At 50.1% G+C, this 26,003-nt stretch overlaps 3 protein-coding genes across 4 annotated transcripts; all 3 read right to left on the reverse strand.

Moving 5' to 3' along the window:
* Positions 1 to 1,565: 1,565 nt before the first annotated feature.
* suv39h1b (SUV39H1 histone lysine methyltransferase b) lies at positions 1,566 to 5,569 on the reverse strand. The gene is made up of 7 exons (XM_083675849.1): positions 5,530 to 5,569; positions 4,850 to 5,046; positions 4,103 to 4,435; positions 3,440 to 3,766; positions 3,115 to 3,261; positions 2,893 to 3,022; positions 1,566 to 2,635 (listed from the first exon to the last, which is right to left on the reverse strand). Exons 1-7 carry the CDS (start codon positions 5,546 to 5,548, stop codon positions 2,502 to 2,504), a joined length of 1,287 nt encoding a protein of 428 aa, XP_083531975.1. The 5' UTR covers positions 5,549 to 5,569; the 3' UTR covers positions 1,566 to 2,501.
* An 82-nt stretch (positions 5,570 to 5,651) lies between these two features.
* Positions 5,652 to 14,153, reverse strand: wdr13 (WD repeat domain 13). 2 transcript variants are annotated; one of them, XM_083674577.1, is made up of 10 exons: positions 14,108 to 14,153; positions 12,844 to 12,926; positions 12,120 to 12,351; positions 10,337 to 10,446; positions 9,721 to 9,851; positions 9,311 to 9,615; positions 8,320 to 8,500; positions 7,945 to 8,086; positions 7,284 to 7,402; positions 5,652 to 6,972 (listed from the first exon to the last, which is right to left on the reverse strand). In XM_083674577.1, the coding sequence occupies exons 2-10, from the start codon at positions 12,882 to 12,884 to the stop codon at positions 6,788 to 6,790; spliced, it is 1,446 nt and encodes a 481-aa protein (XP_083530703.1). In that variant the 5' UTR covers positions 12,885 to 12,926; positions 14,108 to 14,153; the 3' UTR covers positions 5,652 to 6,787. The 2 variants fall into 2 exon arrangements, with proteins under 2 accessions (XP_083530703.1, XP_083530704.1); XM_083674578.1 differs by having other exon boundaries at positions 14,043 to 14,132.
* A 4,486-nt stretch (positions 14,154 to 18,639) lies between these two features.
* LOC310808120 (protein-serine O-palmitoleoyltransferase porcupine-like) lies at positions 18,640 to 25,810 on the reverse strand (the record flags this gene model as incomplete). Its single annotated transcript, XM_083674820.1, is given in 14 exon segments — positions 18,640 to 18,741; positions 18,971 to 19,084; positions 19,278 to 19,363; positions 19,596 to 19,659; positions 20,582 to 20,658; positions 21,081 to 21,181; positions 21,291 to 21,416; positions 22,343 to 22,390; positions 22,392 to 22,519; positions 22,840 to 23,021; positions 24,017 to 24,060; positions 24,357 to 24,549; positions 24,676 to 24,828; positions 25,685 to 25,810. Coding segments are annotated over 13 exon segments (1,401 nt in total). The 5' UTR covers positions 24,812 to 24,828; positions 25,685 to 25,810.
* Between the last annotated feature and the right edge of the window lie 193 nt (positions 25,811 to 26,003).

The raw sequence follows: 26,003 nt of genomic DNA on the forward strand, positions 1-26,003 counted from the left end.
TCATCAGTGATCATCAGTGGTCATCAGTGGTCATTAGTGGTCATCAGTGGTCATTAGTGGTCATCAGTGGTCATCAGTGATCATCAGTGGTCATCAGTGGTCATCAGTGATCATCAGTGGTCATTAGTGGTCATCAGTGGTCATCAGTGGTCATCAGTGGTCATCAGTGGTCATCAATGGTCATTAGTGGTCATCAGTGATCAGCTAAAAGTGACTCAGTTTGACGGCACATTTCACAACAAGATGGCGGCTACTTCAGTTGAAAGTTAGGATGTCTTCCACTACAGTTTCTGAAATAAATATACACTCTTTTTGTAAGAAACAAACAATCTCTGAGTGTATTATACCCCCTCCTGCTAGCAAGCTACTCTGTTACTAGCATAGAAATGCCTACAGTTTGTGTTAATCTCTAATCATTGCTAGCGACCTTTCCAGCTAAAGCCTGTATCAGGTAGCCTAGCAACAGCAACAGCAACAGCCCAGTAGCTAGCAGGCCCAGAGAGCCTCCGCTCCGAGCTCTGCAGTCTCCACACTGACATGTTTAACTACATCACCCCCAAACTGTTACAAATCAGAGCTAGTGAACCCAAATGCAGAACACAGAGTCAGACCACAGGTATAAAATAATAGAGTATTTAATGAAGGAATAGGGGAGGCAGATAATCCGACGGGTTAGGCAAAAGCACAGTCCAGAAAAACACTCGTAGATCCGAAACCAGGAATCAACAGACTAGAAATGCTGGGACGTACAGGTAGCTGTACGGTGGGAGTGGAGGTGATGAAATGGGGTGGCCAGGAAACAGCCATGGCTACCCGTGGAAGAGGCTGTGGCTCTGCACACCTCTGCACTACATTGGCTTTGTGTAGCTCAGACGCTGATCTGCTCTTCTGAAGCAGCATCAGGTAAACAGCCTCAACCACCGCCTCGGTTGTTCTGGACCTGGTATCATTTGTAGGTGTAACCTTCCATTTGTAGGTGTAACGTAGCAGAAGACAGTGGTTCACGGCGGGCTCCGCAGCAGGTGGGATTACAGCTAGCAGGTGGGATTACGGCTAGCAGGTGGGATTACGGCTAGCAGGTGGGATTACAGCTAGCAGGTGGGATTACGGCTAGCAGGTGGGATTACGGCTAGCAGGTGGGATTACGGCTAGCAGGTGGGATTACGGCTAGCAGGTGGGATTACAGCTAGCAGGTGGGATTACGGCTAGCAGGTGGGATTACAGCTAGCAGGTGCATCTAATTAAACCCAGCCGTGTGTTGGCTACTCTGACAAACCTCCCAGAATGCACTGCTTGGGTAATGATCTTGGTATGAGGCCTGTTAGCTTTGTATTCTACCTAATGTCCTCTTTACACTGTGGTTCTATATCCTCTTTACACTGTGGTTCTATATCCTCTTTACACTGTGGTTCTATATCCTCTTTACACTGTGGTTCTATATCCTTGGCAATGATTGAAATATAAACGCATAAACTGAACTCAAGGTTCTTCTAATACTGCTACTACTGTAATTAGACAACAATGCAAACTAAAATGCACTTTGTAAAAATATTTATTTTCCCACTTGTACAACCGTCAACAATCAAAGATGTGATATATTTACTGACAGATCGAGATTAAGTGGCAATAATATGTGACTTCTTCTTGGGAACATCCTTTTAAATGACATAAGACCCCACAATGGGACAATCTCGTCTGAATCACAAGCCTTGCCTCAATTACCGGTGTCTCTTATGTGGGGAGGGAGGGGACCTCAGATCCTTCTCCTCCAATCGGGTTGGAGAAGGAGGCGAGGAGAGAGGACATGGAGCATTGAGGAAAGACTTGAGATTCAACACTTAAACGTAAACATGAACGCTTCGAGCCTGAAATCACCATAAAGCTCTTTCCAAGGACTGTATTTACTGACACTCCTAATCTGAGCTGTGGACAATACACATTTGACATCAAGTCATCAAGTTTACTAGCTGTAAAGACAAAGAGGCATGCAGAAAGTAACCTGACCAGGACAGCTACTGATTCGACCGACTGACAAATCAAAGGGATTTGGTCATATTCATACAAACATGACGTAAACAGGACTTGGTACTGTGGTTTCTTTCCATGTGATTAAAACCTCAATAACTTTCACAGAAATGTCTTTTTTTCCATCACCAGAAATGTAAATAGAATAGTTATACAATAACAGATGGCAGACCACAAAGACTGCAAACCACACACATATTGTACACAAACTGACTATTCATGTTGTTAAAAAACAGCTTATGTTAATGGTCACTAAAAACAAAATACATATCTTAAAAGGTCAGAAAGAAATTAAAACATCTTGTAAAAAATAGCTTTCCCCAACCCAAAAGTCTTTGATGACACGTTGATTCAATAGGGCAAATATTCACAGTCAGACACGTATTCAGACGTATTCAAAATCAGGTTTAAAATGCCCAGAAAACATCCATGATCATTGTATTCCAAAACATGACATATAATTTGTCCTCACACTCCTAAAACAGGTATTTTCTACAGGAGTCCATCCCACACTTGCACTCCACACGTAAACGCTTCTTGGGCGATCCAGGGACGCCGGTCATGATGAAGTTGGAGTCCATCTTTGTGCTCTCCACATCTATCGGATCAGCTACAAAAACAATGAAGAAACAGGTCACATGATGGAGTCTGCTTTTCCACCGTCAGGATCTTACTGGGTGGTGGTTCTTCCTGTGGGAACCACCTCTAACCTTTGACCTCTCATTTACCTTACCACCTGCTCTACTCAGACACCAATCATTCATTCATATTATAGGTCACATAAGGTCATACATTTTTATTCATTATTTCCATAGTTTTAATTTCAGCAGTGTTTACGACATCCAGATCTGTGAGATGGAGACGTACTCTGCATGTTGTAATCGAAGGTCAGCTCTTCCCCAGCTTTGATCCCTCGTGTGGAGAAGAAGGCCAGGCGCGGCAGCCTCTCGTCCAGGTTGTCTATGAAGACATTATAAACCTGCAGGTTGGGGTCACACTGTTGGACAGAAGACGGGCAGAAACACGTCAGGCTGAGGCACACATCTTGGGTAAGAATCAGAACACAGCCCTTCAAGCTCCAGCACTCACACTGTGGTTGACAAAGTGGGAGACGTTTCCATGGTGAGCAGCGTCCACAGTGTACTCGTCCTCCACGTAGTCCAGGTCAAACAGGTAGGTGGCGCCCTGCCTGTCGTACACCTGGCCCCGCCTCTCCGCTTCCTCTGAGGTGATGATCTGGAACACAACCAGTCACTACAGGTAACCATAACAACCACCACACACACGTCATCACCAGGATCTGTGGAAGGATAATAAAAACACAGTATAATTTCTCTATATGAAATCATTATTAACGATCATTCATCATTAACATCAATACAAAATGTCTCCCAATCCAAGTGGTGTCACCGACCTCCCCAAGATACTCCATGACAAAGACGTTCTTCCGGATGCGCTCGGTGGTGCGCACGCCCCAGCCCCGGCCGTCGTCCGTCCTGAAGATGCAGAGCGTGTGCAGGCTCCCTCTCTGGACCACCCTGTTGGGGCAGTCCGGCCCGCAGCGGCAGCACCGGTTGCACTCATAGATGGGCTCCCCGGGCCGCAGCCGGACCTGCCCCGACTCGGTGTAGGCGAAGCCGTGACCCGACGCCCCCGCACAGCAGCCGCCCACGGGCTCCTCCAGACAGTCTGAACAGTCACATCCCACCGCCACGGCCGTCACCAGGATGCCCTCCCCGATCTAGGAGCGGAGACAGGTGTTTAGACTGATGTGTGTGACCGTGGGTATGGTATTGCTGCTTTAAAGGGCTGACATCAAGGCTCATAGGCCTATAGTGGGGTGGCTAGAACCAATAATGGTGCCTTTTGTGATAAAAGCAGAACGTTTCACACAGATGTAGGGCATATCTTAAGAAGGCGTTTTTTTAGCTATAGTTTATTTAATTCTTCAACACTTGCCCTCGCTCTGAGTGAAATCTGTTGCTTTTAATCACAAAAGGCACGATTCCTTCAAGATGTGGCCTCTAGCCACCCCACTACAACTGAAAGTACCAGTAAACTGCAAGCTGTCACACACCTTGTAGTCGCTGATGTAGGTGAAGTTCTTGGGAGGTCCCTCCAGGTCCACACGGTTGCGGACTAGGATGCGTTTGACGTGGCCTCCATCGCTGTTGATCTGGGCCTCCCACTGCTGCAGAACCTGCCTCTGCCGGGCCCTCTGCACCAGGTAACCGGACAGCTCCGGGTCAAACCTCTTAGGGACTTCAGATATCTTCTGTTTCTGCAGCTTCTGGAACACATCGTCCCAAAACTGACGCAGGATCTCCACACACTTCAGGTTCCTGCGCGGCTCCCAGGTGTTCTGGGACTCCGGGTAAGACTTCCACTTAACCAGGTAGAACTCCTTCTCCTACAACAACAGTATGCACCAGGGAGTTAGCCACAACTCCTGACACAGACCTACTTGACAACTCAACTTTATTTTGATTAAAGCGCATTTTTTTAATGCATCGTCACAACAAAAGGTAGATGTTTCCCATCACTGACACAAAAACATTCTCTGCTAAGAAAAAGCTATTCCTTTATGGCATAGTAATTACTAATCAATATGCCTAGACTAGAGCATCAGTCTTGTTAGACTTTGCTGATGTAGTCTCTGTCAGAGGGTTAGTAGAGCCATCTAGGTAGGCTCATTGGATCCTTTCCATTTAGATTAGATTAGATTCAACTTTATTGTCATTGTGCAGAGTACAAGTACAGACACAACGAAATGCAGTTTTTACGACATTTATACGACAAGCAAAGCTCAATCATTTGTACTAACCTGATTCTGTACCAGACCGTTGACTCTCCTCCGTCCGGGAGGACAGGTCCTCTTGTAGTCACAGAGGTACTCCACCTCGTACTCGGAGGTCCTCCGCCTGACGACCCCCAGGTCCCCGCACACCAGCCTCTCCTGGCGGCACAGAGTCTCCAGCTGGCGGAGCGTCGCTTTACAAGCCACCAGACACTCTGCGGTGACTGAGACGACCACCAACACACAACACAACCACAACCACAACCACAACCACAACCACAACCAACACACAACACAACCACAACCAACACACAACACAACCAACACACAACACAACATGTTTCAGTTCGCAAATCATGACAAGAGTTTATTTTGCGACGATTCGAGATGTGTTACGCGCATTATCACTAACAGATTGGAGTGTAACGAATGAAAAACAAATCAAGCATTGTCTGGTAAACGACAGTAATCTGAGATCTCTGAGACAGTTTAACGCCCTGGTCGCCTCTGTTCAACAGGCTACAGCTAGCAGGCTAGCAGGCTAGCTCCCCAGCAGCTGCCTGACGACCCTAAAGTCCCGACAAACTCCTTCAGCCGCGCCGCGGGGCTCCAACACAACACGCCGCTAACACACCAGTACACCAGGGCGTAAATGTAGTAAAAAGGGGAAATGATGGTGTTGACGGGCAGAAACGAGCCGCACCGACCTTTTAAATGTTCCGCCATGTTTGAATGGCGACGCCGCCAAAACCAGCCGGCGGTGTGAGCCAATCAGCGGCCAGGATCAGAGCAGCCAATCAGCGGCCAGGAAGGAGACGTCAACAGCCAATCAGGTTCAGCAGGTTTATTCAGATTTACATTTATGACATTCAGCAAACTTTATCCAAACGACTTACAACAAATGCTATATATTCACCATCAACATGTCATCAATATATTATACAGTAGTAATCTGCAACCAGCATGACTTGGAGAACACACAAACAGGCAAATACAAACACACACACACACACACAAATGGTTTCATTAAGGTTCCATCATTTTCATACATGTTTGATTGGCATTGTTGATATGCCCTGTACTGATTGGTGCTTCATACAATGTCATGCACATCATAACTGGACCACCAACCACATGGGAAAGCTTGCCTGGGGGAAACAGGCAACTGCAGGTCTCAAGGAAAGTAAGGTGCCCTCAGGATGTACTCATTGCTGTGTTTGACTGCTGTGACAGACTAGGTACACAGACTAGGTACACAGACTAGGTAGATAGACTAGGTAGATAGACTAGGTAGATAGACTAGGTAGATAGACTAGGTAGATAGACTAGGTACATAGACTAGGTACATAGACTAGGTACATAGACTAGGTACATAGACTAGGTACATAGACTAGGTACATAGACTAGGTACATAGACTAGGTAGATAGACTAGGTAGATAGACTAGGTACATAGACTAGGTACATAGACTAGGTACATAGACTAGGTACATAGACTAGGTAGATAGACTAGGTAGATAGACTAGGTAGATAGACTAGCTCTACACCAGGGGCTGGAGTCCCAGGCCCTTTAACACGATCAGAATAGGAGCAGACTCTGGCTGCAGAGATGGGTTTCATGCTGTAGGCTACCAGTGGGTTCCAGGTTCAGTTGACTTAGTAAAGAGCTCAGTCATGTGTGTGTCTACCCCTCAGTGAAGACCAGTGGTCTCCAGTCTATGTTGAAAAGTGATTTTTGCAAAGACACATCTGCTGTTGCATTGAGTATTCCTTTCCCTATGTAGAAATCCTACGATCACCAACAAGACCTTTAGACAGCATGGCTGCCTGGCTCCATTATTTCTCATTTTCAGTGTTAGTGAATGTAGCATTTACAGACTTATGGCTGGACGGGTTTTAATGGTACAGTAGTTGCTTATTGGTTAGTTTTGCAGAGCAGGGAAGCATTTGGCTGATTGGTTGGTTTCTCACTTCTGCTCCCGCCTCCAGACGATGACCATGCCCGTGGCGTCGGCCGAGGCCAGTAAGCTCTCGTCACAGTTGAAGCTGACATCCAGGACGGGGCCGCCGTGGCCCTGCAGCTTGTTGACGATGGCCTTGGTGTTGCGCTCCACGTCGAAGAAATAAACACAAGCATCCTCACTGCCTGTCACTGGGGGAGGGAGGGAGGAAAGAGAGGAAAAGGGGTGAAAATGGTAAGGAACAAAGGAGACATATTCATCTCCATAAGAGAACATACACAAAAGAGTTAGAACAGGCCTATGTTGTTGAATAAAGATTTGGGTAACAATTCAAATACGACTTTAGAGAGGAGAGGAGAGTGGGGGGGGAGGGGAGAGGAGAGTGGGGGGGGAGGGGGAGAGGAGAGTGGGGGGGAGAGGAGAGAGGGGGAGGGGGAGAGGAGAGAGAGAGGGGAGGGGAGGAGAGGAGAGTGGGGGGGGGGGGGGGGGGGGGTGCTCCTACCGACGCAGGCTCCCTGTCTGAAGGACATGAGGGGGCAGAAGATGCTGTGAAGAGGGTTGGAGCCGTGCTTGATGGGGAAGCTCCTCTTCAGCTGCAGCGTGCCTTCATTATCCACCACCCTGTCAACAACACAACTACCTCAGCCCAGGCTGTAGACCGCCCCGACACAACTACCTCAGCCCAGGCTGTAGACCCCCCCCCCCCCCCCCCCCCGACACAACTACCTCAGCCCAGGCTGTAGACCTCCCCGACACAACTACCTCAGCCCAGGCTGTAGACCGCCCCCGACACAACTACCTCAGCCCAGGCTGTAGACCACCCCCAACACAACTACCTCAGCCCAGGCTGTAGACCTCCCCGACACAACTACCTCAGCCCAGGCTGTAGACCTCCCCGACACAACTACCTCAGCCCAGGCTGTAGACCTCCCCGACACAACTACCTCAGCCCAGGCTGTAGACCACCCTGTCACACAACACAACTACCTCAGCCCAGGCTGTAGACCACCCCGTCACACAACACAACTACCTCAGCCCAGGCTGTAGACCCCCCCTGCGCAACGCAGCTTAGAAAAGCATTCATTACACACTGAATAAACAGGGTTACTTCAACATAAGAGAATGCAGGTAAACCACACTGTCCCTGTCTGTGTCTCACTGACCGGTAGAGCAGCAGTTTGTTGACACAGGCGTTGACCAGCAGGGACGGGTCCCGGGCCTCTCGGCTGATCCAGGACCGAGCAGAGATGCTGCAGATGGAGCTGCCTTCACTCACCACCAGCCTCTTGGCCTTGGTCAGCTTCCCTGTGTGGGGAGACACAGAGCAGAGGAGGGGAGGAGGAGGAGGGGAGGGGCTACCAGGACAGGGAGGAGGAGGGGAGGAAGACAGGGAGGAGGGGAGGAGGACAGGGAGGAGGAGAGGAGGACAGGGAGGAGGAGGGGCTACCAGGACAGGGGGGAGGGGAGGAGGACAGGGAGGAGGGGCTACCAGGACAGGGGGGAGGAGGGGAGACAGGAAGTGATGTGTGTGACTGTACCTGTGGCCATGTCGAACAGGAAGGAGAAGATGCTGCCACGGTCATCCCCCGCCCAGAGGATCCTTCCTGGGGCGTCGAAGGACAGAGACAGAACCCGGCCCGTCAGCTTACTGGACCCCCCCTTCACCTTCTTCCCGGTGGAGATGTTCACCACCTGCAGGATGTGCTTACTGTTCCCCACCTGAGGGCAGGACAGAGGCAGGGGTCAGGGGTCAGAGGTCAGGATGTGCTTACTGTTCCCCACCTGAGGACAGGACAGAGAGGCAGGGGTCAGAGGTCAGGATGGGGAATGTGCTTACTGTTCCCCACCTGAGGGCAGGACAGAGGCAGGGGTCAGGGGTCAGGGGTCAGGGGTCAGGATGGGCGAGGCAGGGGGATTACAATGATGAAATCCTCCCATTGTTCAGGTAGACAGGAATGCCTCGGGGGTATGGAGGTATGGAGGTGAAAGCTTCCTGAGCACCGCCCGCTGTGACTCTCCACACTCCGCTCTGATTCCCCACCGCCCCGCTGTGACTCCCCACCGCCCCGCTGTGACTCACCACCCCCCGCTGGGACTCTCCACCCCCCCGCTGGGACTCCCCACCCCCCGCTGTGACTCCCCACCGCCCCGCTGTGATATTCCCCACCGCCCCGCTGTGACTCCCCACCACCCGCTGTGACTCCCCACCGCCCCTGCTGTGACTCCCCACCGCCCCTGCTGTGACTCCCCACCGCCCCGCTGTGATATTCCCCACCGTCCCGCTGTGACTCCCCACCACCCGCTGTGACTCCCCACCGCCCCTGCTGTGACTCCCCACCGCCCCGCTGTGACTCCCCACCGCCCCTGCTGTGACTCCCCACCGCCCCTGCTGTGACTCCCCACCGCCCCGCTGTGACTCCCCACCGCCCCTGCTGTGACTCCCCACCGCCCCTGCTGTGACTCCCCACCGCCCCGCTGTGACTCCCCACCGCCCCGCTGTGACTCCCCACCGCCCCTGCTGTGACTCACCACTGTGAGGTTGTTGTTCATGGGCTGGAAGGTGCAGCAGAGGAGCTGGCTGGCCTCGGGGTCCCGGACCTCCCGGATGCAGCGCCCGTCCTCCGTGTTCCAGATACGCAGCGTCCCATCCTGTGATGTCGAGACGATGACGTCGTTGCTGAGCGACCAGGCGAAGTCGGTGACAGGGCCGGCGTGGCCCTTCAGGGTGACCCTCACGGCAGGGCACGGGGACAGGGTCATGATGGACAGGGTGCCGTCCAATGAGCAGCAGGCTAGGAGGTGCTTGTCGTCGTTGGCGAACTGCAGCCGTGGAACTAGAGGAGAGAACGGGTCAGTCGCTAAGACAACGGGTCAGTCGCTAAGACAACCACAAATCCCACAGCTGCGACCCACAGCCCAGGCTGGCGGGATTCTCTCACCAGCCGAGTCGACGTGCTGGTCGAAGATGTGGTGCATGCCAGCGAAGGCGTAGTTCTCACTCAGGGTCGTGTCTCCTGCCATGGCACGACTGGCCTCGGCCACCGAGGTGGGCACCAAGCTGCCCGGGGGCCTGGGGGGACACGGCAGAGACCACCTTTAATATACATATTCTACATTCTAGTCGATAAAATGAAGATGTAAAAACTGTAAAAACAAATAAAACAAACGAGGTACATATACATTTATCTCAGAACAACATCCAACATGACAACCGTAACTAAGTAATATTAAAAACTGTGCCTCGAGTCGAACCACAGCTCTTTACAGCCGATGAAGACACCAGAATGCAACGATGATTCAAAATAAGACGTTAAGTCAATTAAACGCTCGTCTCCTCTGTACTAACAATACTCAAGGCAACAAGGTTACAGGTAGTAGGGGGCGGGCTGAGGGGCTGAGGGCTGAGGGGCTGAGGGGGTGGGCTGAGGGGCTGAGGGGCTGAGGGCTGAGGGGCTGAGGGGGTGGGCTGAGGGGCTGAGGGGCTGAGGGGGGCAACAAGGTTACAGGTAGTAGGGGGTGGGCTGAGGGGCTGAGGGGCTGAGGGGCTCCCGGTACCTCTCATCGTAGACGGCCCGGTTCATCTGGGCCTGGAGCTGGTAGGACCCGCGGCTCACAGACCGGCGGTGACCACGAGCCCCCTGGGCGCGGGGGTCCTCCTCAAAGTCCTGTCCAGAAGAGGAGGGGGGGTAAGGAGTGAGTGGAAGTGTATACATTGAGAGACTTACAGTTCAAATCATGGCAGCAAGACACATATCACAGCCTACCTCACTGGCCCTCTGAAACCCATCTCATGCTACCTTAGAATGCAGTAATACCAGACTGCACCTCCTCAACTAATTGGCTGGATTCCTCTGAAATGTCTTCAGATAAAGTGACAGTGTCAGCATGTTAAACAAGATTAGAGGAGGTCAGTAAAATGGCTGGCCTAGTTACACATCCACCATCTGAAACAGTGGAGAGGCTGTTGGAGAGAATATCACAGCCAGAACACTCTACCTACTGTACCTACTGAACCTACTGAACCTACTGTACCTACTGTACCTACTGAACCTACTGAACCTACTGTACCTACTGAACCTACTCTACCTACTGTACCTACTGTACCTACTGTACCTACTGTACCTACTGTACCTACTGAACCTACTGTACCTACTGAACCTACTGAACCTACTGTACCTACTCTACCTACTGAACCTACTGAACCTACTCTACCTACTGAACCTACTCTACCTACTGAACCTACTGTACCTACTGTACCTACTGTACCTACTGAACCTACTGTACCTACTGAACCTACTGAACCTACTGAACCTACTGTACCTACTGTACCTACTCTACCTACTGTACCTACTCTACCTACTGAACCTACTGTACCTACTGAACCTACTGAACCTACTCTACCTACTGAACCTACTGAACCTACTGTACCTACTGTACCTACTGTACCTACTGTACCTACTGAACCTACTGTACCTACTGAACCTACTCTACCTACTGTACCTACTCTACCTACTGAACCTACTGTACCTACTGTACCTACTGAACCTACTGTACCTACTGAACCTACTGTACCTACTGAACCTACTCTACCTACTGTACCTACTGAACCTACTGTACCTACTGTACCTACTGAACCTACTGTACCTACTCTACTGTACCTACTCTACCTACTGAACCTACTTTACCTACTGAACCTACTCTACCTACTGTACCTACTGAACCTACTGTACCTACTCTACTCTACCTACTGTACCTACTGTACCTACTGAACCTACTCTACCTACTGTACCTACTGTACCTACTGAACCTACTGTACCTACTCTACTGTACCTCTGTCATCAACTGTTCTCACTCAGTAGTGACATCATTTTCCCTGTCTCTCCCTCCCTCTCTGCCTGCCTGCCTGTCTCTCCCTCCCTCTCGCAGTGGTTCTGTCTCTCCCTCCCTCTGCCTGTCTCTCCCTCCCTCTCGCAGTGGTTCTGTCTCTCCCTCCCCCTCTGCCTGTCTGCCTGCCTGCCTGTCTGTCTCTGTCTGTCTGTCTCTCTCTCAGTGGTTCTGTCTCTCCCTCCCTCTCTCAGTGGTTCTGTCTCTGCCTGTCTGCCTGCCTGTCTCTCTCTCAGTGGTTCTGTCTCTGCCTGTCTGTCTGCCTGTCTCTCTCTCAGTGGTTCTGTCTCTGCCTGCCTGCCTGTCTGTCTCAGTGGTTCTGTCTCTGCCTGCCTGTCTGTCTGATTGCCTGCCTGTCTCTCTCTGTGGTTCTGTCTCTGCCTGCCTGCCTGCCTGCCTTCCTGTCTGTGTCTGCCTGCCTGTCTGTCTGTCTCTCAGTGGTTCTGTCTCTGACCTCCATGCGGTCCAGTGTGGTGCGGGAGCTTCGCACACTGCTGGCCCTGAAGCTGCTCTGCTCAGACAGGGGCCCGTAGCGCAGGCCAAGCAGCTGGCTGCGCAGCCTCAGGTACTGCCTGCGCAGCCCGGGCTCAAAGCCACACTTGGCGTTCTCCCTGAGCAGCTGGCTGCGGCGACGGATGTATTGCGTGCGGAACTGTGGGAACGTGGGCGTGCGGTAAGCATTGTACCTGAGGAGAGGGGGGGGGTAGGGAGGGGGGGGGGGGTGAGGAGGGGGGGGAGTAGGGAGGGGGTGGGGGGAGGGGAGGGAGAGAGACACATACGGTTACTGGAGAGACAGGTTTGCGAACTGCGAGAAACACACAAAAACCTTCTGATGAACATTTTCAGTTGAGAGGTTCATTGTAATGAAGCCTGTTGATCAATCAGAGCAGCCAGGAGGGTGAGATTCCACCAGCTCCCTCAGGGTGATGCTTAGTGGGATGCCTGGGATGACCCAACTCTGATATCATCCCATGGAAGTTGACATTTAAAAGAGTTAAGGTATGGGTTGAGGTTAGGGTTAGGTAAGGGTTATGGTTAAGGTTAGGGTTAGGGTTAAGGTATGGTTATGGTTAAGGTATGGTTATGGTTAGGTAGGGGTTTAGTGTAGGGTAGGTCGTCCCAAGGATCCCACTTAGCATCTAGCATCATTATAAAACTATAACATTATAAAGACTTACCTTGCGTCCACTGCCAACACCTGCTGCCAAACTGCAGCCATTCCACAAAGTCTCAGGAAGAAGACTCCTCAGCCTGGTCAGACCTGCACCAACACAGACAACCACAGACAACCACACAGACAACCACAGACAACCACAGACAACCACAGACAACCACAGACAACCACACAGACAACCACAGACAACCACACAGACAACCACAGACAACCACAGACAACCACACAGACAACCACACAGACAACCACAGACAACCACAGACAACCACACAGACAACCACAGACAACCACAGACAACCACACAGACAACCACAGACAACCACACAGACAACCACAGACAACCACAGACAACCACACAGACAACCACACAGTCAACCACACAGACAACCACAGACAACCACACAGACAACCACACAGACAACCACAGACAACCACACAGACAACCACAGACAACCACACAGACAACCACAGACAACCACAGACAACCACACAGACAACCACAGACAACCACACAGACAACCACAGACAACCACAGACAACCACAGACAACCACACAGACAACCACACAGTCAACCACACAGACAACCACACAGACAACCACAGACAACCACACAGACAACCACAGACAACCACAGACAACCACACAGACAACCACACAGACAACCACAGACAACCACAGACAACCACAGACAACCACACAGAAAATAAACCACTGAATACTGTTCAGCGTGACTGGATATGGGGAAGGAGAGATGACAACATTATCTATGATCTGTCAAAGACCCCTTTTGATCTGATATTATCTAACAGGATGAAGTCAGGAAATGTAAAGCCGCTCGGTTCAACGGTCAGTCGTCACGGTAAAGTAGTGGGAATAAGTCTCTGAGCTGGTGAGACACAGACATGACAAGACACAGTGGAATAGAAAATGCATTGGTCATGATTTGTCTTTAGAGAACATCCATCTCTCTCTCTATCTCTCTATCTCTCTCTCTATCTATCTCTCTATCTCTCTAGAACCACAACCACAGTCAGGGACACAGACTACAGTCTGTACTGGAGCTAACATTAGCTAGCCGAACGGCTAGCCACGTCAGATGGAATCCGATATCAAGTCCCCTGTCGAAAAGCCAAACTGACGATTAATTTAGTTCATATTTTCTAAATGCATTTGTACCCCCGCCTTCTAAATGATGTGTGTACCTTCATGACTTAGTTATCCTGCAATGATACATCAGGCTGAGGAAGGAAACCCTTCAGCTGCTCACCTTCCTTAGCTTCTCTCCATCGCTGGTCGGACCGTCAATCCGGTGACACCGCCGTTAATCCCGCACACCGCCACGTCACAGCAACGCTGACCTAGAAAACATCAGATTGGCGTTGTTCCGCTTTATTAAACTAGTCCGTATGATATAATAATCTAATAATATGGACGCAAAATTGAACTGGTTTTTACTGAGCCAGCTGGGAAACCATGGCAACGAGGGCGTGGATGATGGACGAGGTGACGGTGTTATGATGAAAGGCCCTTCTGCGCCGTCAGGAGGAGGAGGAAGATTATTCATGCAATCATATGAACATACTGTCACCAGATAGTTGGTTCTTATGTTAGTTATTGCAATGAAGATGAATGATTTGGAAACATATGTTTGCAAATGAAATATACGTTATACAAATATTTCATCAGCTTTACGTGGTCTCTCTCTCTCTCTCTCTCTCTCTCACACACACACACACACACACCTCTCTCTCTCTCTCTCTCTCTCTCTCTCTCTCTCTCTCTCTCTCTCTCTCTCTCTCTCTCTCTCTCTCTCACCCTATTAAAACTATAAGCATGTGTTCGATAAAAAGAATCCATCCCATCATCATTTCAAAATGATATTTAGTCTGTAGCATGTCGAGCTGTAATATGATGAAGATGCTTTCTTGTTGTTCTGATAACGCAGCGTCCTCGCGGCCATACAATGGTGGGATTATCCGGTGGGTCGCGCGCTCAGACGTTTCTCCTGAGCTCAGCACCGGCGGCCCTCTCGCGCAGCTGACGGGGCTCTTTGCTTGTTCCGCGCGGTGTTCCCGAAGGGGCCCCGGTGACGGAGCATTCACCAGCCGGAGCCATAAATGAGCGCGTTGAACGCGACATAAGCACTGCATTTTTTAAAAACACAGACGGACTTTGGAGAGCAGCCAACATGCCTGGAACAAAAGGTAAGTAAAGTCATGCTTTTTTGCAATACTATTTTATTTTTTATTTTTATTTTTGTACAACTGTCCATAATATATGGCCTACCTTACATAGCCTCACTATGTAATTGCAATTGCTTCAATATGTTGTGCTGGTCACTGAGTCAAGTCACTGAGGCCTTCAGTGATTCTTACCATATCCTTATTCCTTCATCAGTATTTGTATATTGTAGGCCTATAATTGAACTCTTTCATTATTTACAGGTAACAAATCTGACAAGAAATCAGGCACCAAGGTAAGAACATTTGAATAATTCCTGTGTTAGAAAAGGAAGAAGCACATAATCTTTCTTTCTACTTCACATTTATGTGGAGATAACAACTTTTCCGTCAACAGATCTTCAAAAATAATTCCCACGTTGGAATTTCAACAATAATATGTGATGGTCTAAATGTCCTTAAACGTTTGATCTGAACAGCAACCTCAGAGTCCTAAGGAGCAGCCGAAGAAAGACGATCAGAAAGGAGATGATAACAAAAAGCAAGGAGGTAAGTGTTCCCGTGCCCTGGTCCAGGAGGACGGAGGGAGGCAGCCGAGGTCTGGCTGTTCTTCAAGTTCACCTTCAACCTCCCTCAAGTTCACAACGTGTCATTGTCTTTAGAGGTTCATGAAAACTCACTCCAAAGTTTGACGAATGATTGGACATTTGTTCTGGATTAAGACTGTTACACTATAAGATCCATTGTTGAGTTAGATTGGGAGAGTTTCTCATTGGCTATTCACACCACCACTGCTACAGGACGTGAGCAGGGCCTTGAGGGCCTTGAGGGCCTTTGCTAGTCTGTCTGGACAGACTCAGGGCACTCTGCACACAGGGACAGGGGCTAGGAGAAGAGGCTGGTGGTCTGTGTCTCCAGTCAGTGTCTGTACCTCCAGTCAGTGTCTGTACCACCAGTCAGAGTGTCTGTTCCTCCAGTCAGAGTGTCTGTCTGTACTTCCAGTCAGAGTGTCTGTCTGTACTTTCAGTCAGAGTGTCTGTCTGTACCTCCAGTCAGAGTGTCTGTTCCTCCAGTCAGAGTGTCTGTCTGTACTTTCAGTCAGAGTGTCTGTTCCTCCAGTCAGAGTGTCTGTCTGTACTTTCAGTCAGAGTGTCTGTCTGTACCTCCAGTCAGAGTGTCTGTTCCTCCAGTCAGAGTGTCTGTCTGTACTTCCAGTCAGAGTGTCTGTCTGTACTTCCAGTCAGAGTGTCTGTACTTCCAGTCAGAGTGTCTGTCTGTACTTCCAGTCAGAGTCTCTGTCTGTACTTCCAGTCAGAGTGTCTGTCTGTACCTCCAGTCAGAGTCTCTGTCTGTACTTCCAGTCAGAGTGTCTGTCTGTACCTCCAGTCAGAGTCTCTGTCTCTTTTCCTGCCCCCACAGGACAGCAGAAGGGAGAGAAGCAATAACTTCCAGGCGTTTGTGAAGATGGCTCTGGAGACACTGCTGGGTTCCTGCCGTCGCAAGCCTGGGGGGACCCGGGGCAGGCAAGGCTAGGGACCCCCCCCGACCCCCCCCTCCGACACCCCCCCGGGGCAGGCAAGGCTAGGGACCCCCCCCGACCCCCCCCTCCGACACCCCCCCGGGGCAGGCAAGGCTAGGGACCCCCCCTGACCCCCCCCTCCGACACCCCCCCGGGGCAGGCAAGGCTAGGGACCCCCCCCTGACGCCCCCCGCCTACCCATGGACCTGCAGTCAATCCCCCTGTCTCTCCACACTCACTGGCTCTCCTCTCACAGTCTGTGACCCCGATCTCCATCCATCAGTGACCCTCCCTGTCCTCTCCCCTCCCCCTCCCCCCCTCCCCCTGCTCTGGTCTGTATGATGCTTGGAAAGGAGACACACCACACCAACGCTTTGAGCTTCCTCCCAAATTTAAACCATAACCCATCCAGTCTTTCCCAATCTTAACCCCTCCCCCCCCCCCCCCTCCACCCCTTATCTTGATCTAATGGTCCAAACCATCCTTGTAAATAAATGAACAAACCAATAAATGACTCTTTCATACAGAAGTTGCTTCATACATTTTCTCACAAGATAACAGTTGACACCAAAGACAGGAGGCAGGTTTGATAGAAACTTTAATAAAAGCATCACAGGCGTCTCAGCAGCTTCACATTTACATATCAGAGTTTGGCAGGATAAACACATTGGGGTCAAAGGTCAATATTTCACTTTCAAAAAGGAGAGGGTGGGAGGTGCAGTAAGGCTGTGCACTTGTGCATGTGACAAGAAAGACAAGTCAACCCGATGATGTACTGTATGTTAACCTAACCAGAGAGACATCCCAGTTACAAGATACCAAAACACACACTGGAACAAACCCTCTTCAGATGTACCTGAACTGCAGTCTGTTTCAATTCATGTTGATATAATCAGTCCTACTAATTAAAACAGAGCATTGTATCCAACACTTACATGACCATTGGGACCAGTGGAGGCTGGTGGAGGTAGGAATCGGAGGACGGTATCAAACACAAACCATTCCTCATTCCATTCCATGCATTACAATGAGCCTGTCCTCTGATGTCTACCTCCACCAGCCTCCCCTGATTGGAACGTTGGGTATCGTCATGGTAATAACTGGAACCCTGACCCAGTAAAGGCGTGTGCATGTTTGACTGAACTACAGTACAATGATGGTAGAACATATCAAAGTTACAGTTATTATTACTAATGAGACAAACTCTACCAACAGACAGGATCAGACAGGGTGGCAGGAGAACAGGACAGAAACTAACATCATTATTTCTAGAGTTACAAATAATGAAAGAATGGCAAGTTGTAGTTTTTGCACAAAGAAAATCACAATGGAAAGTCTGTAATAATAACAACAACAACAACAACAACAATAACAATAATAATAATAATAATAATAATACAATATGCCTTATTTATGTACTGTGATGTGTTTCCTGTCCAACTGGGTATGACATCCGTAAGAGTGAAGTAGCGCTGTCGTTAAACTGTAGGAGAAGGACCACTGGAGGGGGTCTCCCCCGGTCCGCTCTGGAGGGGGTCTCCCCCGGTCCGCTCTGGAGGGGGTCTCCCCCGGTCCGCTCTGTGACTGGTTCTGTGACGGGTTCTGTGACTGGTTCTGTGACTGGCTCTGTGACTGGTTCTGTGAGATCACTGCCATGCTGGTGGGTACTGATTGTGAATCGCAGTGAGACATCTGGGGGGGGGCTCAGACAACAGCATGTGATCAGGAGGAGGAGGAGGAGGAGGTGGAGGAGGTGGATGTAGAAGTTGTATCAAAAATTGTCCCCAGCAGGTTATCGTATGTCCCAGTCTCTACGTTCAGCAGTCCTGAGCACAGCATGAGCACAGCATGAGCACAGCATGAGCACAGCATGTTGGTGAGTACTGTAGGCAGGGGGGGCTCTCCTGGAGTACTGTAGGCAGGGGGGGCTCTCCTGGAGTACTGTAGGCAGGGGGGGCTCTCCTGGAGTACTGTAGGCAGGGGGGGCTCTCCTCACATCACGCCTGCCTGGTCATTCTAGCTTCCTTCTCTCTCTCTCTCTGTCTGTTCCACTCCCTCTCTCCCTCCCTCCCTCCCTCCCTCTCTCCCTCCCTCCCTCCCTCACAGGATGAGGCGGTAGACCACCCAGCAGCCAAACGTCAGCCAATGGCTGGTCCAGCTGAGCTCTGACCACTTCTGAATGGTGTAATTGGCCACGTCACTCTGGAGAGAGAGAGAGAGAGAGAGAGGGAGAGGGAGAGAGAGAGAGAGAGAGAGAGAGAGAGAGAGAGAGAGAGAGAGAGAGAGAGAGAGAGAGGGGGAGAGAGAGAGGGAGAGAGAATACCGATATGGATTTGACATATTTAACTAGGAAGTACTGTGACAACCAAATGGTCATTGCCAGATGGACCAATCCAGACATGGTTGTTAGTGAAGTGTGTGAAGTGGTCACCTCATGGTCCTCGTCCAGGTAGTCGACGCTGGAGGTGAAGAGGGCGCCCAGGTAGGCCAGGTGCAGCACTGCCAGGCCGCTGAACGCCACGTTAATCACATAGACCCACGCTGCCTGCTCAGGAAACACAGCAGCTGCTCACTGTCCATTCCCACAACATCACATTTCAGAAACAACTTCTCAAGCAATAATTGGAGTTTACAAATATTTACTCAAGTACCATAATGACAGTTTCATATACATCCCGAAATAAATGTGTGTGTTTTTTTGGGAAAGCTAAAAGAACAAACATGTTTAATATTTGTACCTTTTTGTTCTGGTGGCTGCAGTTTGCTTGACATCGCTTTGACAGGATGCAAGCATTGAAAATGGCTGCCAGCCTCTTCCGCAAAACTGGAACAAATATAACAATTAAAAAGATCACTGATTGGTGATTGATTGTTCCAGTGGATTGTTCATTGATTATAGACAGTCAGATTATATAACAGAAAACTGACAAGCATCCATAAAAGGCTCTGCAGTAACTAATACAGCCAGTCCTCTCTAATACAGAAACACAGATCCTAACTTAATGCAATCAGCATCACAGAGGACGTCAAGCCTTCAGAGCACAGAGGACTCCTACCATGCTCAACGTAGGTGATGAACCCTAGAGACAGCAGCACGGCCCCCAGGTGGAAGCTCAGGCCCTGGAGGTCAAACAACACAGAACCACACTGAGAACACACACACGTTCTTACAGGACCTCCTTACAACACAGAACCACACTGAGAACACACACACGTTCTCACAGGACCTCCTTACAACACAGAACCACACTGAGAACACACACACGTTCTCACAGGACCTCCTTACAACACAGAACCACACTGAGAACACACACACGTTCTCACAGGACCTCCTTACAACACAGAACCACACTGAGAACACACACACGTTCTTACAGGACCTCCTTACAACACAGAACCACACTGAGAACACACACACGTTCTCACAGGACCTCCTTACAACACAGAACCACACTGAGAACACACACACGTTCTCACAGGACCTCCTTACAACACAGAACCACACTGAGAACACACACACGTTCTCACAGGACCTCCTTACAACACAGAACCACACTGAGAACACACACACGTTCTTACAGGACCTCCTTACAACACAGAACCACACTGAGAACACACACACGCTCTCACAGGACCTCCTTACAACACAGAACCACACTGAGAACACACACACGTTCTCACAGGACCTCCTTACAACACAGAACCACACTGAGAACACACACACGTTCTTACAGGACCTCCTTACAACACAGAACCACACTGAGAACACACACACGCTCTCACAGGACCTCCTTACAACACAGAACCACACTGAGAACACACACACGTTCTCACAGGACCTCCTTACAACACAGAACCACACTGAGAACACACACACGTTCTCACAGGACCTCCTTACAACACGTGATGGGTTTAAAACAGCACACCAGCATCCTTCACCTCTCTACCCATCAAATAACCCAGATAATAACCCAGATAATAACCCACTGCTCCTGGTGCTTCATCCCACCACAGAACTGGTGTTGTTAAACCAGCCACTCACATGGAGAAGGGCGCTGGCAGAGTAGGTCACCAGGATGGCAGGGAAGGTTCCCAGTTTGAGAACACTCTTGAAAACATCTGTGGAATCAGAGAGGAAGACAGTTTGCATCGCAGTTCAAGTTTGAAGTGAAGTTTAAAGGGTTAGGGTTAGGGTTAGGTCAGTTTAAAGGGTTAGGTCAGTTTAAAGGGTTAGGGTTAGGGTTAGGTCAGTTTAAAGGGTTAGGTCAGTTTAAAGGGTTCTACTGAGTTTGGATGTTTACTGCTTTACAAGTCATGATGAAGGCAACTGTGAAAACAACAACAACAACAATGTTTTCACATCCAGGTGTACGGAGAGGGTTTATATTAAGTTTTTTATTTTGTTATTACTATGTTATTACTGTGTTCCTATGCTTCCTCTCATAGCTGTTGTGCGTGTTTTATCCACATGTAAAGTGTGTTGTGTTGTGAAAATGAACTTTTAAAATTAAAATAAAGTTGAAAGTGGAGAAGCAGCTTACAGGTGTTCAGCCAGCGTGACATGGGCAGATTCCAGGAAGTCACCACCTCCACCATCGACCTGGGAAACGCCACGTTCAATGGCCTGGCTACGCTGACGTCCCTGGAGGAGAGAGGACAGGCTTCTGTCAGGCTGTCTGGCTGGTCCAGGCTGGTAAACAAACAGTCTTTCATGGCAGGTCTAGTGACAAGGTTGCGTTCACATCACTGACCATTTGAGGTTGTCCTTCTCCTCGGTGAAGCCGGCGCCGGCCAGAGTGGTGGTGGTCTCACTCAGGTAACCCACAAAGTAGTTGCTGAAGTGGAAAGAGACAGCGTTCTCGTAGGCGAGGAGCCACCTAAAGATCAATGGGGTTTTAAAAGACACCTACTGCAAAGAATACCTCAAATCATGTGTGCAAATACAAGAACATGGGTCTCATAGGTAGAAGGAGGGTGAGGAGGCAAACATACCTGGCCATCGAGCCTCTGAGGAGCAGCACATCGAAAGAGAAACGTTTGAGCAATAATAATCTCCATTTTGTCTCCTTCATCACATCTCAACACATGATGGAAGTGATCCAGATGGGAAATGTCACCTCACCGTTACTGTGCTTCAACACACCTGCACAACTCATGGCGTGATGAGTGGGCGGGGCAGAGACAGGTGAGCAGGAAGTAGGCGTGGTAGTGGGAGGCAGAGGTGGGGCGGGGGGGCAGGTGTGCAGGAGACACTGGTGAGCAGGAAACGGACATGCAGTGTAACAGGAAGTAGAGAGAGAACAAGACATGCACAACAAACCATGATTAGGATGGGGGGGGGGGGGGGGCAGGAGGGGGGGGGGGGTATTCATCGTCATGACAACAGATGAATAATTACCTGATCTTTAGTTTCTTTTTGCTGGGGACAGAGCCCATGCAAAGCAAGACAATGAAAGCGTAGGAAAGAGAGATGAGAAAGAGATCAGCTGGTAAACCCAGGGGACAGATATGACACAACTGTTAGAACTGAGACCAGCATATTTCATCCAGACAATAACTACATGACTAGCATTACACTACAGCAATACCAGACTCACAGATCCTTAATACACACATTAAGATGCTCCTTCTTAATCCATCAATCTTTAGGCTCTCTTTTGGAGGCTTTCCTGTAAAACAGTCTAGTAGTGATGCAGGGGAGGCTGGTGGAGGTAGAAATCGGAGGACAGGCTCATTGTAATGCAATGGCACCATTCCTCATTCCGTTCCATGCATTACAATGAGCCTGTCCTCCGATTTCTACCTCCCCCGGCCTCCCCTGTGGTGGCGAGGCGAGGAGCTCCACTCACGTGCGCAGCAGTCTGTCCCCGTAGACGGGGATGAAGTAGGGGAAGAGGTAGGGAGCCACGCAGTTGGAGACGACCAGACACAGCTGGCTCTTCACCCAGGAGCTGCCGGCCTTCCCGGCCCAGGAGAGGCTCTGTGGAGGGGGGAGGGTCAGAACACACACACCCTCTCTCTGCTGCCCCCACCGTCCATGTTCCATGTTTTTACCAATGTTTTTGTTTGCTTGACCTCTGAACTGCTTTGGGTATGTGAGGGCAGCGCTATACAAATAAACCCCATTATTATTATTATTATGATTATTATTATCATTATTATTATTGTTATCATTATTGTTATTTTTCTTCTTCTTCTTCTTATCATTGTCATTGTTATTATTATTATTACTATTATCATTATTATTATTATTACTATCATTATTATTATTGCTCCATCCCTCTCCCCAGGAACACTGACCAGCCTGCGCCCGTCGATTGCCTCTCTGTAGCTGCTGAAGCTGATCCAGGGACCGAAGATGACCGTGCCCACGAAGTAGATGTAGCCCATGAACTCCACGGGAGACGGCACCCGCGCCACCACGCCGCGGTCCAGGTCGAACGCCAGCGAGATGGCCTTCATGGCAACCACCATCTGAGACCCTGGAAACACACCGGCCTTCAACTCTCAACATGCAGGCATTTAAACAACAACACAGCACCTTCAACTAAGATGTCATGGATACATGGTCCATAATGACTCCACAGGGTTAGGGTTAGGGTTAGGGTTAGGGTAAGGGTTAGGGTCAGGGTTAGGGTTAAGGTTAGAGTCAGGGTTAAGGTTAGGGTAAGGGTTAGGGTTAGGGTTAGGGTAAGGGTTAGGGTTAGGGTAACGGTTAGGGTTAGGGCTAGGGTTAGGGTTAGGGTAAGGGCTAGGGTTAGGGTTAGGGTAAGGGTTAGGGTTAGGGTAAGGGTTAGGGCTAGGGTAACGGTTAGGGTTAGGGCTAGGGTTAGGGTTAGGGTAAGGGCTAGGGTTAGGGTTAGGGTAAGGGTTAGGGTCAGGGTCAGGGTCAGGGTCAGGGTAAGGGTTAGGGTAAAGGTTAGGGTAAGGGTTAGGGTAAGGGTTAGGGTTAGGGTAAGGGTTAGGGTCAGGGTCAGGGTCAGGGTCAGGGTAAGGGTTAGGGTAAAGGTTAGGGTAAGGGTTAGGGTTAGGGTTAGGGTTAGGGTCAGGGTCAGGGTCAGGGTCAGGGTTAGGGTTAGGGTTAAGGTTACGGTTAAGGTTAGGGTTAGGGTTAAGGTTAGGGTTAGGGTTAAGGTTAGGGTTAGGGTTAGGGTTAAGGTTAGGGTTAGGGTTAAGGTTAGGGTTAGGGTTAGGGTAAAGGTTAGGGTTAGGGTTAGGGTTAGGGTTAGGGTCAGGGTCAGGGTCAGGGTTAGGGTTAAGGTTAGGGTTAGGGTTAAGGTTAGGGTTAGGGTTAAGGTTAGGGTTAAGGTTAGGGTTAGGGTTAAGGTTAGGGTTAGGGTTAAGGTTAGGGTTAGGGTTAGGGTTAGGGTTAAGGTTAGGGTTAAGGTTAGGGTTAGGGTTAAGGTTAGGGTTAGGGTTAGGGTTAGGGTTAAGGTTAGGGTTAGGGTTACTCACTCACTCCTAGCAGGTGACCCACCTCTCATTTTGTGCCAGGTGGTCGTATCCATCATGTGCAGCTCTCTGGTTGGACAAGATAACAGCAGTGTAGGCAGATCAGTATCACGTTAAATTCACTTCAGGGAATAAACTGAAAATAACATCGGGGGAAACAATTCTGACCACCGCGACTGCACACAAAACACTAAAACTGGGAGCCTTTCCAAAACAACACAGCCCCCGGGCACAGATGGGCTTTGAACTCCGGCTGGGTTTCATCTGTTCTCTTTACAGAACTTCTACAGATCGGTGTTGCATGTCGTCAGACAGGGCCGACCCAGAGCCCAGAAGACTGTTTCTCTGGCTCTGGGCCCACCTACCCCATGAGCAGGTAGATGAGGATGGTGATGGAGAGGAAGGTGCCTCGGTTGGAGGAGTGGCGGCAGAGGAAGAGGATGAGGTAGCAGAGGAGGCTGAGCAGAACCACCCACACCATGTGGAGCTCAAAGAACAGGTAGAGGGTGTAGAACCCGCCCGCCACCGTGCTCAGGTGCTTCAGGTAGGACGGCAGGCCTAGCCAGGGAGGAAGCCACAGGGGAGAAAACATGAACAGGTGGAGCTAGCTAGCTTGTGTCATCATCCTGAAATAAGAAATAAAAAAGTTGGGTCGTATTTAACAGACGTTTATTGGAATCTTACCGAGCATCCAGAGGAGTCGACAGAGCAGGCAGATGAGCAGCAGCTGCCAGACCTGCTCCAGGCCCTGCTGAGCCGTCGGCAGCAGACAGCCCTCCGCCAGCTCCTGGAAGAAGTCCTGTCGGCTAAAGGACGCCATCGCACCATGCAGGGGACCTGGGGGACGACAACAACAACTATAGGAACTAGACCTATATTGTAGGAACTAGACCTATATTGTAGGAACTAGACCTATATTGTAGGAACTAGACCTATATTGTAAAAGGCAATCAAACACGTCAGCATCAACGCTCCCCAACAACAACAAAAAGTCATTTCTGCAGCGGCCCACCACTTTCCCCCCTTTGCCGGCAAAAGAAACTACAAACCCCATCATGCATTACTCCAACACATCTGGACCGCTGCAAGGACATCAGCTGGGGTCGACGATGCTGATTTCTATTAAACCCACTTCATAACCTGGTTCCAACCTAACGTGCAGATATGAACAGGCAGAAGCCTCGACATTACAAAACGTTAATCGATGAAGGAGTTGATGTAAAAAGCTACTTTGATAGAACCTCCACGAGGTTAATATGCATGCTGATTTAGGGGTAAACTAAAGCCATATTGCGTTTTGCAACCTCAGAAATGAAAGCGTTTAATCTGTCGTTTGGCAGAACCCTTCCGCAGTGCAGACGACCTGAGTCTTTGGTGAATTGAGCTCATGATTAGTATTATTTGCCACATCCAGCTGGTCGGTGTGCTGCTGTGTCTGGTTGGGTGACCTTGGTAATAACAGATTTATAAACCTCCATCAGCTCTCTGACCCGTTTACCGCTGCACACCGACACCGACACCCACCGACACCGACACCCACCGCCACTGACACCCACCGACACCGACACCCACCGCCACTGACACCCACCGCCACCGACACCCACCGCCGCTGACACCCACCGCCACCGACACCCACCGCCTTCATCCCTTCACACCAGACAAGGTTTCGCTTTTCAGGGGAAACGTCTCTTACCCCCAACTCGACCCTCCAGCTGGCTGTTCCGTGGTTGTGTCGGTGCTGGTCGGTTGTGGTCTCCGGCGGTTAGCTGGCCGTGGTTCTCTGTGGTTCAGACATGTTCGCTCCGGAGGCTGCGGGTCCGGCCGCTGTCACCGCGGCTCGCCGCAGGAATCATCCAATCCGGAGCCTAGTTTCTGTAAATCAGCCAATCATTGATGTCGTTTCAAAAATGGGCCAATGAGACACATACACTAAGACGCCGCTCCGCCCACCCAGAGGCTTGTTCGGTGAGGTGATGCGGCGTCAAGTTGCGCAGGTGAAGCGCAGACGATGT

The sequence above is a fragment of the Argentina silus genome (assembly GCF_951799395.1).
Source record: "Argentina silus genome assembly, chromosome: 8".
In the NCBI taxonomy this organism is placed as follows: domain Eukaryota; kingdom Metazoa; phylum Chordata; class Actinopteri; order Argentiniformes; family Argentinidae; genus Argentina; species Argentina silus.

What these genes read in the sequence shown, in the direction of transcription:
- suv39h1b (XM_083675849.1), bottom strand. An exon ending in TCATGGAGTATCTTGGGGAG is followed by an intron (nt 3,262 to 3,439) that starts GTCGGTGACACC and finishes GTTGTGTTCCAG; the next exon opens with ATCATCACCTCAGAGGAAGC. An exon ending in CTTCGATTACAACATGCAGA is followed by an intron (nt 2,636 to 2,892) that starts GTACGTCTCCAT and finishes TTGTTTTTGTAG; the next exon opens with CTGATCCGATAGATGTGGAG.
- wdr13 (XM_083674577.1), bottom strand. Translation starts at nt 12,884, where the DNA reads ATGGCTGCAGTTTGGCAGCAGGTGTTGGCAGTGGACGCAAG. An exon ending in CCACACTGGACCGCATGGAG is followed by an intron (nt 10,447 to 12,119) that starts GTCAGAGACAGA and finishes TCTTCTGGACAG; the next exon opens with GACTTTGAGGAGGACCCCCG. An exon ending in CCAGCACGTCGACTCGGCTG is followed by an intron (nt 9,616 to 9,720) that starts GTGAGAGAATCC and finishes TCTCTCCTCTAG; the next exon opens with TTCCACGGCTGCAGTTCGCC.